The sequence below is a fragment of the Balaenoptera ricei genome, chromosome 12 (assembly GCF_028023285.1).
Source record: "Balaenoptera ricei isolate mBalRic1 chromosome 12, mBalRic1.hap2, whole genome shotgun sequence".
NCBI classification, from domain to species: Eukaryota; Metazoa; Chordata; class Mammalia; order Artiodactyla; family Balaenopteridae; genus Balaenoptera; species Balaenoptera ricei.
Window position 1 is genome coordinate 42,833,194 of NC_082650.1, and position 18,880 is coordinate 42,852,073.

Sequence of the window (18,880 nt, forward strand, 5' to 3'; positions counted from 1 at the left end):
AGTACAAACCAATCATAATTAATCAGAATAAAAACTCAGCAGTGAACTGATTTGGAAATTTGGCTTATATATGCTTTATTCCTAATAAGCACGTATTGTGTTCTTGTTATATTAATCACTGAGCTCTTGGTTGGAAAGTATTACTTTTATTTTCATTTTAATATTTTAACATTTTCTTTTAATTGCAATTAGACAAAAATGAAATTTTCTTCATATTGCTTTAACAGCCGGATGTATTTTACTTTTAAAGTCTATGAACTAGTTAGTGGACAGTATTTTAATTATCTGGTATATTAAATTTCAAAGTTTAACATTCAGCAAAATTTTGCTTCACAAAGTCACTTTTTAGAATGACAGGAAATATATACAACTTAGAATCCATACTCAGACAAATGCCCCTTTCCCTTCCTCAAAATAAAAGCTTTAAAAAGTGCAGTATAAAAGTTTTAGATATGAAGGCACTGCATAACTGCATTATATGGCTAATGTCTTGCTTAGCAGCAAGAGTAATGAGAATATTCTACATTTAATTTACTGGAGCATAAGAAACTTTTTGAGGAAAGACCTAGCTCTCATCAAGGAAAAAGAACTTTTTGGCCCATTTAGTTTATGCATTCCTTTCCAAGACTGCTTTTAAAAAACTTACCTGGAAAAGCTATCTAAAATATGTCCACCACAAATATGCCTAATCTTATTGTGCATGAGTGTCAGGGGATATGGAGAAGAGTACTACATGTGAAAATATATATAGTTCCAAAATAGTAACTTATCTATTATGATAAAGCTAAATATATCTTTCCAAATCCACTGTTTTTATATAAATGCTGCCAACAACAGATGACCTAGCAAAACAGATTTAAAGAGTTAAGTTCATAGTATTATAAATCTAACGAACGGAACGAAGTCATTATACTCTCCTGTTCTTAAACTTAGGGAGTTTGTATCTGCTCTTGACCTGCTGAATTCACTGGGTAATAATGATGTATGATTCAAGGAGTGTTCTGATGTCCTGAACTGTTATAAAAACAAAAATCATAGCCAGAGGACCTTATAAACAATTAACCACATTTGTTGTCTTAGAAACCAAACTGAATGCTGTCTGACATTATATGAACTGAACAGTAGCCATAAGAGGCTTCAAGGTGGCCTGGAAAATCAGATCCTAGAGTTCTTGGTAGCATACAGTTGACTTCAAATCCCTTCTTTAAGGGCATGCCGTAAAAAGAATGAAAACTTGCCCCTTAAATCAAACCAAATTATGTGTTATGACAGGAAGACACATTTTAGTTGAAGTTAACTTTGTTCTTTCAAAGATTAGTAAAATAGTGGTCCAAAGATTATTGTCCAAGAGGCTAAGACATCTTTACAACCTGGTCTAATGATTCATTTTTTTTTTTTATAAGTGCTTTAATTACATATAGAGGAAAAGAAAATAATATATATGTTTTAATCAGATTAGTTTCAGAACAAATAAAATAACACATTAGAGAAAAAAATTACTTAAAAATAGTTGTATTTATATTCCACAATTTGCTCAAATACTGGTTTTCTTATAAACTTTCTACAGGATGTTTTTTAAACAAATTCTTCACATTGTATCTTGACTATGTACTTACGGAATTTCAGGGAAATAGTTCTGTGTGTTTTTATAGCTTAATTTGTACTATAGGGATGGCAGGTGGTCACATGCAGTCCATGTGGGATTCTAACATGACATTTAGTGAGTTTTCTGATGTGGACCATCCCTTTGATGCTGAAGGTAATGCATCTGTTGAAAGAAGTGATTGTAGATTTGGATTACTGCTCTCTGCATCTTCCAGTTTTTCTGTGTTATCTTCCCAGTTAATGTGGAATCTTGTGACTCTGGGATTGGATGCCAAAATGTTCCTTTGAAGCTAGAGGAAGAAGGAAATATATAAATGGTAAACACTAAGAAAGTTAGATTACCATACACAACTAGACCTTAATAGAATGGTTCTTTATATTAGTACTCCTAAAGGGCTAATTCATATACAAAGGTGTAAGTCAAATAAAGCACATTAAACATAACTAATAAACAAGAAATAGGGCCGAAGCAAAGAAATTATTTTAGCCTAATGGAAGCAAGATGTGGAGAACCTGAGGGAATTATCCAGCTCTTTTACTATCCAACAAAATATTCTAACTCTGTACTTGTTTCCTAAAGGGGAGAGAATCTCTTGAATGCTTCAGAGGATGCTTTAACAAATTAACATGCTTTCTAGATTAATGTGGTGTTTCTTCACTAATACTTTCAAGGAAAATGAAAAATATTCCCACATATGACCTCTCATTATTACCTATCTTTTAATTATTATGGCTCATTCTTAGAAACAATATTCTAGTTTCTTCTCTTTTTGCTATACAAGGAACAATACAGGTAACTAATAAATTAGAAATGGAACGTTCCACATCAGAATAAAAAACATTCCAGCCTTATTATCAGAAAGGAGAACATTCCATTCTACTCCCATGTAATTTTTCTTGCATAGTCTGGCAGATAGAGTGGTATGTTCAATCTCACAAAAATCACCAGTTACTAAACTATTACAGCTCCCAATGGAAAATCATAAAGTACTTAGTATTTTTGAGAATACCAAGTCACAGATTTTCAGCTTCTCATTCAGAAGCTAAGCTGTTTTCACCACCAGATAATATTTAAGACCTTTAGTTTAACCTCTGAGAATAGCACATAAAGCAAGGTGTATAGGAGTTTTGAGATAACAATGTTCCTATGAAAAACAAACACAAATCTTCCCCCCACAATTTTGGGAAGAGTTACAGACAAAAATATTGAATAATCAGTACAACAAACATGAATTTGAATGTCTAAAGACTGAAATGGATAGAATCATGATGTATGGGGAATGCCATACAGGGAGCCATTAATAGAGACCTGTTTCTTATAGGAGGCACTTTCAATTTTCTAAATCATCAGAGACTCTCAAGGTGCCGAAGCAACAGTAATTACTAATGACTAATCTGGAGGTAGGGTTTGAGGTCATCCATGGTAATGGAACAAAGATTATTTAGTTTGCTCAGTTGGCACAAGGACCTCAAATTTATTTTGTCTCAAAGCCATTTTCATAGTGTACCATGAAATGGCAATTGCTTAAAAAAATTGTATAGTAAAATTAATGAAAAAGGAATAATCAGAGCATTACCTTAGAAAAGTCTGGTTTTACTGGCGGATTTTCCCTTAATTCTGTCTCAGTATATTCATTATTTACATAATAACCAACTCTAATAAATTCTTGACCTCGATAGGTGCATGTAATTAGCACAACTGTTACACCTACTGCATCTGCATCTGGAATGAGTCCCGGATTAGGTGCATCAGCCTAGAATAATTTAAAAAGAAAAGAAACACACATCACAAAAGGTTGTTAACCATAAGCAAAACTGGAGTTTTGGTTACACTGAGCACCTTTGGTTAAGGGTGCAGCAACCAAAACGTGGAAATCATACTGGGAAGGCAAATGCTCACTTTTTTTTTTTTTTTTTTTTTGAAACTGACTTACAGCTAGAAAATATAATTCACATGTTTCTCCACAGTATACCTAAGTACCCTGGGCACTTGAAAGCATCATTACGTCTAGAGAAAAATAATTCTGGCTACAGTGTGTGGTTGTTCATGAGGGATTATGCAATATTCAATTATAGAACCTTTTATAAAATATAGTAAGCAAATCAATAGTCTTATTAATTCCAACCTTTCTCAGTCATAATTTTCAGACCTAAAGTAGTAAATATTCAGTTATCTCCATATAGCCTTTTGGCAGCAAATGTTTGTTATCCAGTTTCCCAGGACACATATTCTCATATCCACTCACCCACCCTTCACAGATATTCTAATAGTAAATTAATATAAAACTGCAAATGGAATGGAAATAGTTATATAGCAGATTTTCAAAAAATACAAATAGTCCCACATATGGAAATTCAATGAAGGTAAAGATTGTTTGAGGCAGATGTAATCAATGACCTCGTTTTGAATCAAAGTGCTGTAAGCTGAACCTTGAGGAATGCAGAAGGTGGGGCAAGTGAGCTAGAGGTGGCTGAGAACATGAGTGAAGGCTAGCGCCCTGTCCACAGCCGTGTGGAAGACAGTAAGGACACTGGTTGGAAGGAATCACAGACTGGGGACAGGCAGTGATGGTGAGGCATTGAGCATGACCTGAAGCAGCTATTCTGAGTGGTAAGTGCATGAAGTCCCAGCAGATTGGCTTACTCTTGCTACGACACTTAAGGACCATCCCTGGGCCTCGGTGAACACTTCATCCAATGCCTTAGCTTGGGAACACTTCTGACTGGTGTTCTCAATCAGGCCATTATCATAAAAGACTCATGATTACAGTATACCTACCACATGTAGGTGACACAAAAAGGCATAAAACACTCACCTAGTTACCCAGACTAAAACTTCCCTACTGGTCTCCCCCAGCAGTAGCCTATTTGCACTGCGGCCAGCATTAGCTATCTAAGCACAGATCCATTCCTATCCCTTTACCAGATTTTAAAACCTCAGATGATTACCCTCATTTCTGAGATAAAAATCTCAGTTTTTAACTTCATTTATAAGGCCCTTCACAGCTGGTCTCCAACCAACATCACAACCCCTTTAACTCCACATCTCTTGGTCTAGAAATGTAGGTTCTTTAAAATGTAATAATAAGCTTTCATGCCTCTGTGCCTTGCATATACTCCTTCCCTAACATTCTGAAAAATTCATCTTTGAAGCTTGCATCAAATGTATCCTTTTTAGTGAAACGCTTTCTAATTCAAAGGTGTAATTAATAGCACTCTTTATGCACTCATATTATTCAACACAAATTCTCTATTAACGTATGTCCAATGATCTAAATATGTTTCCCCTTCAGTCTCCTCTGCGATTCTAAGTTTTATCTCTGGCAGGCATCCCATCCAGCTCATCTTTGTGATCTCGAGTCTGGCATAGCTCTAGGCACACAGTATATACTTAGTATTTTGAAATTCATTCATAACTCAGTTCCTGCCCTGACGTGGTTTATGATCTCTCTTGGAAAGATACCAGAATGGGGACAGAGGGCCTGTCCTGAGAATATGCTGTTTGCCTTTGGGTGGAGATGGGAAATAGAGGTAGTTCAGTACTATGGGAACTTTCCCCTCTATTGCTTCCCATCCCCTCAGCAAATTGGTTTTAGGCATGTTTGTGTTTTAAATTTTGTTTGCTGAAGGATTCAGCTTGAGCAAATTCAAGGAGAGAAGCCTGCAGGCCTCTCAGATCATTTAGGATGGAGAAGTGATCAGCAGAGATCTTTGACTCCAACAAGCAATACTAGGCAGATGTCCGGGCACCTTCCTGCTAGCCTTATTCTGAGGCAAAATCCTGGCAGACCAGGAGAATGCTATGGTAGTTTGTTTAAAACATAAAATAAAAACTGTTTTAAGTTCCTTTCTGCTGATAATGGTGAATTCTGAAAAATGCATAGGCTGAACATATGATCTAAATCACTGTACTTCCTTTGTACTTTTGGCAACATGTGCACAGAATACTAAGGTAAAAATCACTAGAGGGAAATAGTTTTGAGTAATTTTTTTCCTATGATACTTCAAGCCAAAAGCTAAGGAGTATTCTTAACCAACATAAACACATAGAAAAGATTTTTAAAAGTTTGTTTGAAAAACACGGCATTTATTTGCAAGTTGTTTTTTGTTTTGTTTTGTTTTGGTTTTAGCAGCATAGAAAGGTATATTACTACCTCTCAAATCAAGTTTCTTGCATCATAAATTATCATCTGTGAAGTACAGGTTCTCCAGGCTTGTGGGTCAGAGCAAATACTGCTTCTTTGTATAACAATTTCAAGAAGCTAAGAGAATAAAAGCTTAGTTCCAATTATAGAAATAGGCACTGTCTGTCAGTGATTATACTAAACTGCTGTATTCCTCATTTAATCCTCGTAACGTTCTTATGAGGTAGGCTAGTATCCACGTTTTAGGGATGACTGGAGTGACGAGGGGAGGCTGGGAGCCTGTCTGAAGTCACTCGTGGCTAATAAACAGCAGAGTGGGATCTGAACCAGGTCTACAACTGCAGTGCATCCCCACACAGTCACACAACTCAGCTTAACAGCACTTTTAATGTATTTGAGCCTTTTAGTCAATATATTTAAGCTTTTCTTAACCGTTTATTTAAAATATAGTATTTGTTGCTTTTTATTTAATAAAAAGCACTAGGGCTAGGAGAACAAGATTCTGAATTCTATATTTAGGAGAGGGGAGGGAGCAGTAGCAGCTCTAGAGATACCATATGTTTGAGAGATTCTTAGCTCATATCTGGTGGGATTATTTGACCAACAGTATTTATTTAAATTGGTCCCATCTGTGAAGTGAGCGAAGTGAGAGGTCAGGGAGAGAAGAGTTAGATTTTCAGTGGGTTCTACTTAACTAATGAGACTCTGTTGGGTAGAAATACTTGTAACAAAATTAAGAATAATAGTTTTTTTAAAAGCAATGGCTAGTTACTCTTTGAATTATTATAAATTTCTCCCTCTAATAAACATTGATAATTGAGGAGTGACTGAATAGTTTTATACAACAATTTGACATGGATTAAAAGAAGTAATATTTTTGAATGCAGAAGACAATGTCTGAAGACTTGGCACAGACCTAAATACTGTCAGTGGTATCTGAGAACATAATTATGTTAGTAGAATTTCTCCTCACAAATGATAAATAGAGTTGTGGATTTGTAACAGTAATCCTCTATAAGAAGTGTAGAGTAGATGCTTTAGTAGACCACTGGACTTCATTTAGTTCCAGTGACCCAAGATCTCGTAGATCTCTATCTTCTAACATACCTGATAACCTAGCTGAGTTACTGATTATGCTGAAATAAAGTTGTTGTTTTGTTATATCATCATCATTCCTAGTGGCTGAAACTATAATCTGAAAATGCATATTACTAACGATCCCCAGTTAGTAGTAAGCATTTTGAATCCCTGTTTTGGGCTGCTGGACAGCCGCCCTGAAGGTCTCATACTAAGGGACTATTCACAGGAAGAGCCCAAAATTAACCACCACGTGGCCCTGAAGAGTATAAGGTTTACTGCATGCTGTGCAAACCCTGAAGTAAACATCACAGTAACATCTCTCAGCACACAAAATCAGGAAGTGGCATTCCTTCATGACACAGAGACTTCTTAAAACATGATAGAAGCAGACAAAAAGTGAATGCAGCAGAACCAGAGTGATTTAACCCAAAAGGAAAGGGTTAAGGACCATTTAGAAATGTATCTGGCATACATATTTACCAAGAATAATCTTACCTGAAATACAAACATATGCCTTCCTGCAGGTACAGGGCCCACTAAAACAGAGTCTAAAACTTGATCGTATTCTTCACTTTCTGCGGAGCCCACATAGATAATTTTCCATTCCAGGTCTAGGGTTAAAAACCAAAACATTATTTCATATTCATTAATTACATTATGAGATGACATCAAAGACCCTCTGAATGTCCACTTACACCATTTATTGGCTGCTAAAATTGGCTTTTCATAGCAGAAAATCCAGAAAGGCACTGAAGTGCTCCTTATAAATTTAGGGTGTGAAATTCTTACATTTCATACCACAGTTTCTCAAAATGCTGTTTTGTGAAATACTGGTCCCTGGGCAGGGCTCCTCACGAACAAAACAACATGGCCAAAAACTTGGGAAATGCTACAACCTTCTCTTGAGGATTCATAAAGCACACTGGCAGAGCAAGGGGTCTGAAAAATCCTTCAGTAAGGAACACCAGTACCATGAATCCAGTGTTTCCCAAATTTATTTGGCTAAGGAATCCCTCCCCCCCCTTTTCTGTATGTCATCTTTTAACAACCTGCTAAACACACTTTGGAAGGGCTCCCCCATGCTATGTTGCACAGATCCAAATCATCGAAGAGCTCCAAAGTGGAAAAATCATTACTTGCAAACTGCTCTTGTGGATCAGAAGCCCCTTAGGGCTTCAACTCATCAACTGTTAAAGGTCCACAGCGGGGTTTTTCCCTCATGGCACCCCTTCATGGCATACATTCTTTACACTGGGAAGAGGAAACCAAGGATCCTTATACCACTTGATACATCAGAATATTTACAGTGGGAACAGGCACGAGTAACAAGACAGAATAAAGTGCAACCTAAGATGTTCCGTGTAATTCAGACTTTATTGAGCACCCTTTACAGTGTGCTCTGTGAGAAGAACCCAGAGATGAGTCAAATGATTGTTCTTTGAAAGAGGCCTCCTCTTTAGTGGGGGGAGAAAGACCACTCTACAAATACAAATTCTCTGAGACCTCCCAGTCCTCTTAGGGTGTTTGGCACTGTGTGGCCTGCCTCTTGGATTCACTCCACAGAGTCTACACCAGCAATCCCAGAGGGTGTTTCTGGGTCACCTGTGGAGAATCCACTTAATGCCACCATGTGTTGTCATTTTTGTGTAACTCTGTAGATATTTTTGTTCCCTAAATAGATAACAGAAGTAGTATAGGTAATACTTATTCATACTGTATTACAAACTGCAAGTTACTGAACTAAAAGATCCTTTAGGTTTATACTTTCTCTTATTATGTCATGGTTCTGTCCCAGACCTAGACCACTTTATCTCCAGTTTCTAGCACATTTCCAGATGCAGGGTCCTTCATCTGACATCTCATGAGATCATCTGTTTGTTGATGAAGATTAAGAGAGGGAACAAGCAGTATGAATATCTAGTCAGAAGGAACAGCAAGTACAAAGGCCACGCAGTAGGCACATGCTTGACATGCTCAAGAAAAAGCAAAGCCACCAGCGCAGGAGCGGAACGAGCAAAGGGGAAAACAGCCAACCATGAGATTGGGGGGCAAAAGGCGTGGCCAGATGAGGCAAGATTTTGAAGGCCAACATAAAGATTTTTGGCTTTTACACTGAGTGGCATGGGAAGCCACTGGAGAGTTTTGAGTAGAGGAGTGACATGAGCTGACTTTCATTTTAGGAGGATCATTTTGGCTGCTGTGTTCAGTATAGACTGTAAGAGGGCAAGGGAAGAAACAGGAGAATAGTTCAGTTGAGGCAAGAAATTATGGTGGCTTGGACCACATGTAGCCCTGGGGGCAAGGAGTAATATTCTGGATAAATCCCGAAGATAGAGCCAGCAAGAGCCACTTATTTTTACAGGGGGCAGGGGAGGGAAACAATCAGGAGTTCTAGAGATAATGAATAAGTGGAGATAATGAATAGGTCTGGTAAAAATTTAGAAACTGTCCATATGTAAAGCCTTGAAAATAGGTGGGATCCCTAGGGAGTGAGCCTGGGCGCTCTCCAAAGTTAAGAGGTTGGGGAGATAAGATCAATAAAGTAAGTTACAAAACTAGTGGCTAGTGAGGTAGGTAACCCAAAAGTCAATTGGAGAAAGGGTTTTAAGAAGAAAGGGGTGTGGAAGCTACTAAACTAGCTGAGTAGAGATAAGACTGGGAATTGTCACATAGAGGTTTTCATAATGCTTTGTTCATTTCATATGTATTTGTACTACTATGTATCGTGCTCTTAGCTTAATTGGTATAAATTGGCATTTGTGGTCTGGCATAGGAACATGGTTATGACTTAAAGACCTACTTTCATAAAATACCTACTGTGTGCTGGGCATTGGTCTTGCCACTTCACACCTGTTGTTTAAAACCTCAACAGCTTTGTATCATATGGATTTAATTATACCTATTATACAAATAAGAAAGTTGAGACTCTGAGAGGCTAAGTAACATACCCAAATTCATACAGCTAGTAAATCGAATAATCAGAATCCAAGCTATGTCTCTGCTTGGACATAAACTCCAAAGCCTGGACCCAACTTGGACCCAACTCCAAAGCCTGGGCTCTTTCCAAAAATCTAAGGAAGATAAATTCTTCCCTTTTTAGCTCTCAAATGAATAGTGAAATAAAGGAACTTAATTGTGGGAGGTGGGAAGGAATGGGTGAGGGCAGAGGCCATGAGGAGATAATCTAGCCTTAAGGAGTATAGGCTGTAACTCAGGGAACACCTGTACCTTAATTTTTATGCTTATGGATGCTTGCTGTAGCTACTGAGTTTAAAATGCTCAGTACTTATTTATAAATTAGCATCAGTTGTTTTGTCCTTTTTTTTTTTGGAACCCAGCTTTCATTCCCTCGTCTCCTATATTTGAAACAAGAAGGGATATGGTCAGATGCTTTGCACAGATTATCACTTGAAGGAGTTTACTCATTTATTTAAAAAGTTAACTGTTTCATTTAATCATGGTAATCCCAGCCTGCAAATTATCTCCTTTTGTAGTGGGAGTGAGGGAAGTCACCAAGGGAATTTCAAACTAATTACACTACTTGGGAAGACCTGTGATCTAGGGGGAAGTATGTAGTCTTTGTGAATTAGTACAAGCCTGAGGTTTTAAAGTAGGAAGCACCATTCAGTTCTGGTACATTATAAGTATTCAACTGACAGTAGTTATAATTATTGATATTGATCAACTTAAAAAAAAAAAAAGGCTCCATTCAGTAAAGAAGCAAAGAGTCCGCAATCCACAAGGCATAACAAAGAGAGAAATAAAGTCAATCAAAACTTGTACAGGTTTGGTGACCATCAGATCAAACACATCCACAGTCTCCTATCTCCCAGATTTACAGAAAAGCCTCTGCTTAAATCTGTGGATTGCTGTCCTACCCCTGTATAAGGTCTTACAGTAGAAACAAGTAAATTCTCTTAAGAGTAAGTACTCCTCAAGGCTTTTTCTGAAGCAAAGCTACAGGGCAGCTTTTAAAGGAAAGTGAAAACATTTGGGGGCCATTGACAACTTAAAGTATGGAAAATGGCAGCCAACCTCTGGCTTGGGACTTGAGACAAAATTATAAAGTGAAAATTTCTCTTCAGAATATTCTGTAGTTCAATTTCAAGAACAAATTTTTTTAAAGAACTGCAGTATAAAAGATGGGACCTATAAGAAACCTTTGCTAAGTAAACTCAATTTCCTTAATCCACACAGCCTCTAGGTGGAGTACATAAGCATGGCACCTTTTTGAAAGATTCCTTTGCAGCTTTAGTATGACTCAGCTTAAACTCTTAAACAATACTAAATAAACGCCCAGTATAGGTGCCCTGGGAAGTGAGGTATACAAGTCGAAGTAGGTATATTCCTGACATTAGTAAAAACTTTGATGTGATTCAGCTGGGTTCTGAACAGATCCTAGTTAACAAACAGAACACATCAATGGCAGGTCTCAACCATCCAATGTCAAAGCCCTGTAACAACATCCTGAATCATCTAACTTCCTTGTTCAGAACTGGCTCCTAAAATGGAAGGTATCACTTAGAAATACCCGTAATTTCAAGAAGTTCTAACGCCTAAAACACTGTAGTGTAAGTTGGAAAGGACTCAATAGTTGTTCATGCATTTGCCCATTTTTATATGCAATTGGTAATAAAAAAGGGAAAATTAGTTTAATGGGCATGAAAATGGGCCTGGTGGCTGAAGTGCTTATGGTAGTACTATGGGAAAGTAACCAAATAGTTTCAAAGTACCGTAATAAGAAAAATCCCCTTTAATTTTATTATCAATGGCCTATTTAGGAATTAGTTTAATAAATGAATCGTCTTTCAAAATGTGCCCTACTTATATATGTGCATTTGTGCTTTATATATGTAGTAAAACTATATGGAAGAGCACAGACTAAAGTGTTAATTATGGTTACTTAGAGTGAGATGGGGGAAGGTATTGAGTATAGAGGACTGTTAACTTTATATATGTATGTACAACTTTTAAAAAGTCTATTACAATGAGCATATATTGTTTTTGTAATTTAAAAATTAGCAAGTTAACACCCTACATAAAATACATTATACAGAGATTAAGAACTAATTTTTAAAGTGAAAGTGCTTTACATGCCTTGATTAGCATATAAAGTGCATTTTGCTAAACATACTTGTAAGTTCAAATAAGTATGTCCCCTATTTAATTGTTAAATTGCCATTGATGAAGTTAAAATTTTCCCCCTCAAATTTTGAAAATGGAGCACTGGATTGTTTTAATAAAATCGCAAAGACCTTGGCAAATTTTAACTTTCTAAATTTATTACTGCAAATATTAAATATTTACCTTTTTGAAGACCTTAAGACGTACTTAGAAAAAAATAGTAAAAAATTTTGCATTGCCATCAGGACTTTACCTTTTATTTCCTAGCCCACTTTTGTGTTTTATGTTCAGGGTATTTGGATGTGGAGTTACTGTATTTAGATTTCAACGCGTTCTTGAAGAAAGTCTTCTTTCAGACTACTTAGAAGCCAGTGATTAAGTCCTGGAAATTATTTAAGTATTTTATTTATTTCTGTTCTCGGGTTAAATGTAACTTCCTAGCTTAATATTTTTCTTCCTGAGAGAGAGGAGAGAAGATTTCGGTCATTAAGGATGAGGAGTCCACGTTGGTCTGGACGAGCCTGAGCGCCAGCATCCCCAGGCGCCCTGAACATCCCGGGCGCCGGCCGGGGAGCGCCGGCCCGCGAGCACCCGCGGCCCCCGGGAGTACCGGCCCGCGGCGCCGAGGGGCCGAGCCTGCGCCCGCCTCCCCCGCTGGTTGGTCCAGGGAGCCAGAAATCAGCGCGAGGACAGCCTCGCTCTCCTCCCCGAGGCGGCCGGGCATGGCCACCCAGGAGAGTACGGCAACTCCAGCGTAATCCCTAAAAATGGATCTGCCTCTTGCTCGGGGGCAGGAAGGTGGGCAGGCGGGGCGCCGCGTTCGTCACCCGCGGAGAGGAGGCGTCGTGACGCCGGGGTCGGTGGCCCAGTTCTCTACTCTCGGTAAGATGGCTCCGCTGCGAACTCGCCGGCGCGACCACACACACATGCCTCTCCTTCCCACCTCCTCACTGGGGCCGTGGGGGCCGCGGAGGCCGTTAGCTGCCGGGGGCCAGCCCGGCGCGACCCCCGGCCGGCGCCACGGGCGCGAGTGCGGGTCTCGCGAACCGTCCGCCCGCCAGACAAAGCTGACAACATGGCTACCTCCGCTCGAACAAGTTCCTCGCAAGTTGAGCCGCGGCAGGCGCCCCGGCTGCGGCCGAACGCCGCGCGCGCCTCGCCGGCCGTCGTCCATCAACTTCAAGTTTCCCTCCGCAGAGCCGAGCCCGCAGCCCGCCCGGCGCCGAGCACCGGCCGCCCGCGCGAGGCCGGGCCCGGGAAACTTTCAACGTCTGCAGCCCGCAACTGACAGACCGGCGGCGGGCGGGCGTCCGACTCACCTTCAGACAGGTCCTCGATGCACTCGAAGGTGATCTCGAACTGGAATGGGTTGTAGAAAGGAGAAGGGTTATCCAGCACCACTACATTGTTCACCTGAACCTTTGCCATATTTTGAAAAAAACACAAACAATGGGAACGGGGGCTTGTTGCGGCACAATAAAGTCCAGCGCGCGGCCGCTCGGGAGAGCGCAGACCCCCGCCCCGGCGCCGGCCCGACGTCGTGCAGCGGTGACTTCAGAAACTTTTTTTTCCTCTTTTTATTTACACGGGAACACTCCACAGTGTTTTGCAGCTTTCCTATTTCACTAAACTACAGCCCATTCTGCTCTGATAACTAGCAGCGTTGCCCACGATTGGCTGCACCCGAGCTCTGACCCTCCTCCTCCAGCGAGGGCCTCCGCGGCGAGCAAGATGGGCTCCCGCTCTCGGAATGGACTTGGAAACTTTAACTGCGGCTCCACCTGCTGGTGTGGATTAGGACAAAGGCGGAGAACAAAGTGAGTGGAATACGGGCTGTGAGGCCCGCGCGGAGGCCGCCGGCGGCGGCGGGAGGAGGGGCGGCTCAGGCCCCGCCTCCGGCCCGGCGGCTCCCGCGCCTCACGTCGGGCGTGGCCTCGGCGGGGCGGGGTCGGAGGAGGAGGCGTGGCCACGGCGAGGCGGAGAGAGGCGTGGCCGCGGCGGGAAGGCTTGCTCGCCGTCGGCACGGCGGTGGGAGGGCGAGGTCTCCGGCGAAGCCCGCCCCTCGGGTTTGCTTAGTGTGGTTGTTTTGTTTTTTTTTTTCGTTTAACGCTTTCTTTACACAAGTCCAACGGCTATGCCGGCTCTCTACTGAATTTAGCAGATGTGAATCCGCTGTCTACACTAGGTTAGGTTCAGTTGTCTGTATATTGGGTAGTATTTGAGGTAGAGGGAAGGGTTGGTTGCAGTGGAAGTAAATTGCATTTTATAGACTGATGCCAGCTCGAAAGGAGCAAAGCCATTTTGGAAATCTAGTTCTTGGCCAGTATGCGTTTGGGCACGACAGCGCCGTTAGTTAAATAGATACAAAATGAAGGGCGAGGAGACGCTTTTCCACCCACACTTTGTGGAATAGGTAGAATTTGGGCTGCACCTGGGTCTTTTTCCTCCCATTCCAACCTGAAAAGTCTGGAATAAGAAAAAGATGATTAAAGGTGGGATCAGTTACGCCCAGGTTTCTCCCGTGCGGTGGGCACAGCAGGAACATAAAAGGAGAAAATGGAAGTGTCAGGAGACCAAAGGGCAACAGATATAACAGAGAAGGGAAAAGCAGAGGAGAAACCACAAAAACATACCAAGACATGCAATTTTCAAAAAATTCATGACCTAAACTGTTAGTAAGTAAAAATTTGTGACAGACACCACAAGTTCAGAGGAACCTTTGCTTGATTATTCCCCATTCAGTGTCAGTGTATTTATGCTGCTTGACTACCTCTGTAGGGAAAGGGAGAGCTTGTAACACATTTGTAAGGTTGTTGAACTGTTTCTATTTACTAAGTAAGAGGGGTATAAAGGGATTTTTTTTTTTTTTGGCTGCTGCATAAACCATCATTTTTTTCCTTAAGTATTTTGAATGAAACCATTAAACTTGGCTAATTAAATACAGAGAGAAAATTATTTAAGTATCATCTATGCTGGAAGTTTTCTCTTAGTATGGTGCGGAGAATTTTTCCGTTATCATTCTTTGGGCATTGTTCATACCTAAGTAGGTTGCTTTTGATGACTTCTTCATCTGATGGTCCTTTGAAAATTAATATGGGAGAGCTAATACCAGGCCTCCCCGCATTTAGGGAAAGTACTTAGAGTGGGGATCCCATTTTATCGTGAGTGGATTAGCAGTCAAATATGACCTACCAGAAAAGGTTGCCTCAAGCTCAGTTGCTTGTGTGCATTAGACTATAAGAGTGATACTGTGGGGACAGATGCAGATTACGTTGAGTGAGAAACTGTATTTTCTGTTCTCTGTTATTAGTGCTGGGCCTAATACCACCTCAGATAAAGTATAAATTGCTGTATGCTGTAAGACACACTGGACATATAAGATAAATAACCATTTGGAGTATAAAACATGACTCCCTTGAGAATGGTGTATGCAGTTTCCTGATTACTGCAGGCACACTTAAGAGGAGATTCTAATCCACTTGCTTTATAAAAATGACCTTATAAGCTTGGTAAAATCAAGTGCATTTTGAATCTGACCATAGGTGTGTCATAATAAGGTGCGTCTTATCACAAGATTCGCTTCTGGTGGATATGCAGCATGAAGAATGAGAAGATTTACTGGATTCTACTAGTTTGGCTTATTTTCTTTGAAATCTTTTGTTTAACATGTCGTATATAACAGTATTTAAGGGGAAAAAAAACCCTCCCTAATAGTTCACTGGAAGCCACAGAATTGGCTCCAGGCCTTTCATACTGCCTTTCCCATCTTAACTCTTTGTTACTGCCCCTCAGAAATATTAAAGAGCCTTTGGATAAGCTCTCCAATAGTTTCCTCACCATTGACAGTGCTTTCCAGGAAAGGCCAAAGGGATTCTCAGACGTACCCTCGCATATCTCTAAATTAACTGGCATGCCATAGGGGTAAAGATTATAAAAGCATTTTTCTGGTTTCAGAGGCAGTCTATAAGATCTGTTGCTGAACAACTTTTTGGTGACCCTCAAACAGTTAACCATATTGCAACAGATGGGTCACCATGAATGCTGTCATGTCTTAGGTACCCAAGGGGACCCACATGATGCTTGGAGGTCTACACGGAATATAATCCCCGAATCACTTCTCTCTGTACAGACTGCTTGGGGGAAGGATGGTTGAAAAAGGATGCTTTGGCTCTTAAATGAACAAAGCCTAAATTAATGCCTAGGACAGAGATAAATGAACCTAGTTAGCTATTGTTATGGGCCGAATTGTGCCCTCCACCCCCAAATTCATATGTTGAAGCACTACTATGCCCCCAGTACCTCAGACTGTGATTGTATTTGGTGACAGGGCCTTTAAAGAGGTGGTTAAGTTAAAGTGAGTCCCTTAGGTTGGGCCCTAATCCATTCTAACTGGCATCTGTATACAAGGAGGAAATTTGGACATAAAAAGAGACACCAAGGGTACTCATGCACAGAAGAAAGACCAGGTGAGGACACAGCAAGAAGGCAGCCATTTGTAAGTCAAATGAAACCAACCTTGCTGACACCTGATCTTTCATGTCTAACCTCCAGAACTGTGAGAAAATAGATTTCTGTTGTTTAAGCAACCCAGTCTGGTGTTTTGTTATGGCAGCCCTAGCCAACTAATGCAGGTATAATTTTTCCTCCCAGAATTAAGTTTATTTGGTACTCTAAGTGTGTTTAATCCACGTACTGTCCATCTATCAAGTGTGGAGGGGAATGAGGTGGTCATTTAGGCATGCCAGCAGGTCGTGGGCTGGGGTGGGGTGGGGTGCTGTAGCTGTCCTCAGAGGAAGTGCCTACTGTAGGGCGTGCACACCTTAAATTCTGAGCAGACCAGATGCAACTCGTGTCTGTGTTCCAAAGTTCATCTACAGAGGGCTCCTAAGTATCTTAAACTTGAAGTTAAATTGAGGTCACACACAAAACTAGATGAAGGAGTGAGTTAAAATGTACTAGAATTAAATTGGATTAAGTTAAAATATACTGGATTAAAATGTATTAGAACTAAGAATTAAATCAAGTCTCAGACCCTGCCTGCTGCAGAAGTTATCGTAGGTATGGAAATGCTGACCTCTTGCCTTTGTTCAAATCCTAAATTTCACCTGGGGTAATTATATTATCACTGTGTTGAATTCTCTTTGAGAAGACATTTGCGTTATTGTCCCCATCTCTTAACAAAATTCTCATGTAAGGCTTGTTGTAATATGATCTTTAGTTAGTTTAAAGGGCTCCCTATTATTATTAGTTATAGGATGTCAAAATTTCACGATAGTTTTAAATGAAAATTTCTATATGAATGTAGAGCGTAGAGATTTGCTGCAGTTTACAGACATTTCTAGAAGGAATAACTCCTAGGGTAATGATTTTAATAATAATAACTCATTTTATATATATATAGAGAGAGAGTATTTATTATGTGAATTATTGTGCTAGGCTCTGTGGAATATTCAAAGACAAAAACGTATGTGGACATCATCCTCAAAGACCTTATGGTCCAGTAGGAAAGATAACTATGTAATCAAGTCAGTATGGTACAGAATAGAAAGTGTTAGATGCAACTTTAACAGTAATGGTTAAAGTTCTATGGGAGGCAAAATACGGTATCACAATAAAGGCTGTGTGTGTGTATATATAAACAGTATACATACAGATATATGGTATATATGTATATACCTATGATGTTTTCTTTACTATTTGTAAAAAATTTTTAAATAACCTGTTTTTGAGCCTTGCAGCACGCTGGTATGGTAGGAAGGTAAGATATCATCTCCAGATAACAAATGAGGACAGTGGTGCTCAGAAACCTGCTCCTTTAATTGCTGACTTAGTGCTTCTCTGTTTTCTGTCCACTGTGTTGGATAATATTTAAAGTGGACTTTACGTGCAGAAAAGCAATTGGTATAATTTCCTGGAAGAACCCACGGGCTGGCAGACACTGTAGTAATGACTTGATGAATGAACTCGTGAGGAACAAAGCTCCATGAATGAGGTTTGCCCCGGTATATACTGGGAGTGAGAGGAGGCTGCAGCCAAGGCAGAGCTGTGGGAGCCTCCCCATTAAGGCTACAGATGCCAAGTCTCCTGTTGCGGGAGGAGTGACTGGGAGGTGGGGGAGGATAGATCCTGGAATGCATCATTACACTTTTAATAAGGTTTTTATGTTTGTTACATAAAGTATGTCCCCCTCCTCCATTCTCTGTAACAGTTTCACTGTTTTGTGTTCATTGCTACCCACCATTAGGTTACAGATGTGTTGAAGAGATAAGCTGTGTTTGGCCCCTTATCCATAGCTGGACTATACTGTTAAACACCTTTTGGATCGCTATCAATATTAGTCAGCTTTCTGAAGCACCATAATCGTGTTTCTTGTGGACAATCTGCTGATATCAACATCATGGTATTGTTTCTGACCAGAAGAATATGGATGGAAATGCTTGATAATTACATTCTGTTTCTTGTATCTAGTTTTTAACCATGTGTTCTTAGTCCTCTTATAAATGAAGCTCCTTCTAAACTCGTTTCCTTTTGAACTCAGTCTCTACTTGTAGTCCACTGTCCTTCATGTTTTACATTCTGTCCTTTTCTCTTTCACCCTCCACCTCTCCTGTTTGTCAGAGTCTCTCTCCTTTTCCTAGTACCAGGAAGAATTCAGTGGTAAGTAGAGAGGGGACTCAAGTCTTTAAAACATCTCTAGTCTGGACCACTGCTTGCACAAAGCCTCTGCTAAGCACAGCAGCTTTTTTAGTCGGTTACTATAGAGACAAATGACGTTAGATGGAGTCACGCTTGACGGAAGCTAGGCAAGTCAGCTTCCTGAGATTGGAGGCCTTATATGCAAGGTTATTTAGAAAAGGTAGAAAACTAGAAAGGATAGGAAGTGGAAAGGGTTCACAATGAACTAATAGCTAATTAATTGGTAGATC

At 40.1% G+C, this 18,880-nt stretch overlaps 2 protein-coding genes across 3 annotated transcripts in view; one reads left to right on the forward strand and one right to left on the reverse strand.

The window, feature by feature from the left end:
- The window catches only part of MCM9 (minichromosome maintenance 9 homologous recombination repair factor), an 84,857-nt gene that overhangs the window by 24,743 nt on the left and 41,234 nt on the right, over positions 1-18,880 (forward strand). The gene's annotated exons all lie outside the window — the stretch shown is intronic.
- Positions 1,497-13,728, reverse strand: ASF1A (anti-silencing function 1A histone chaperone). Its single transcript, XM_059941338.1, has 4 exons — positions 13,274-13,728; positions 7,326-7,441; positions 3,183-3,359; positions 1,497-1,895 (listed from the first exon to the last, which is right to left on the reverse strand). Exons 1-4 carry the CDS (start codon positions 13,380-13,382, stop codon positions 1,683-1,685), a joined length of 615 nt encoding a protein of 204 aa, XP_059797321.1. The 5' UTR covers positions 13,383-13,728; the 3' UTR covers positions 1,497-1,682.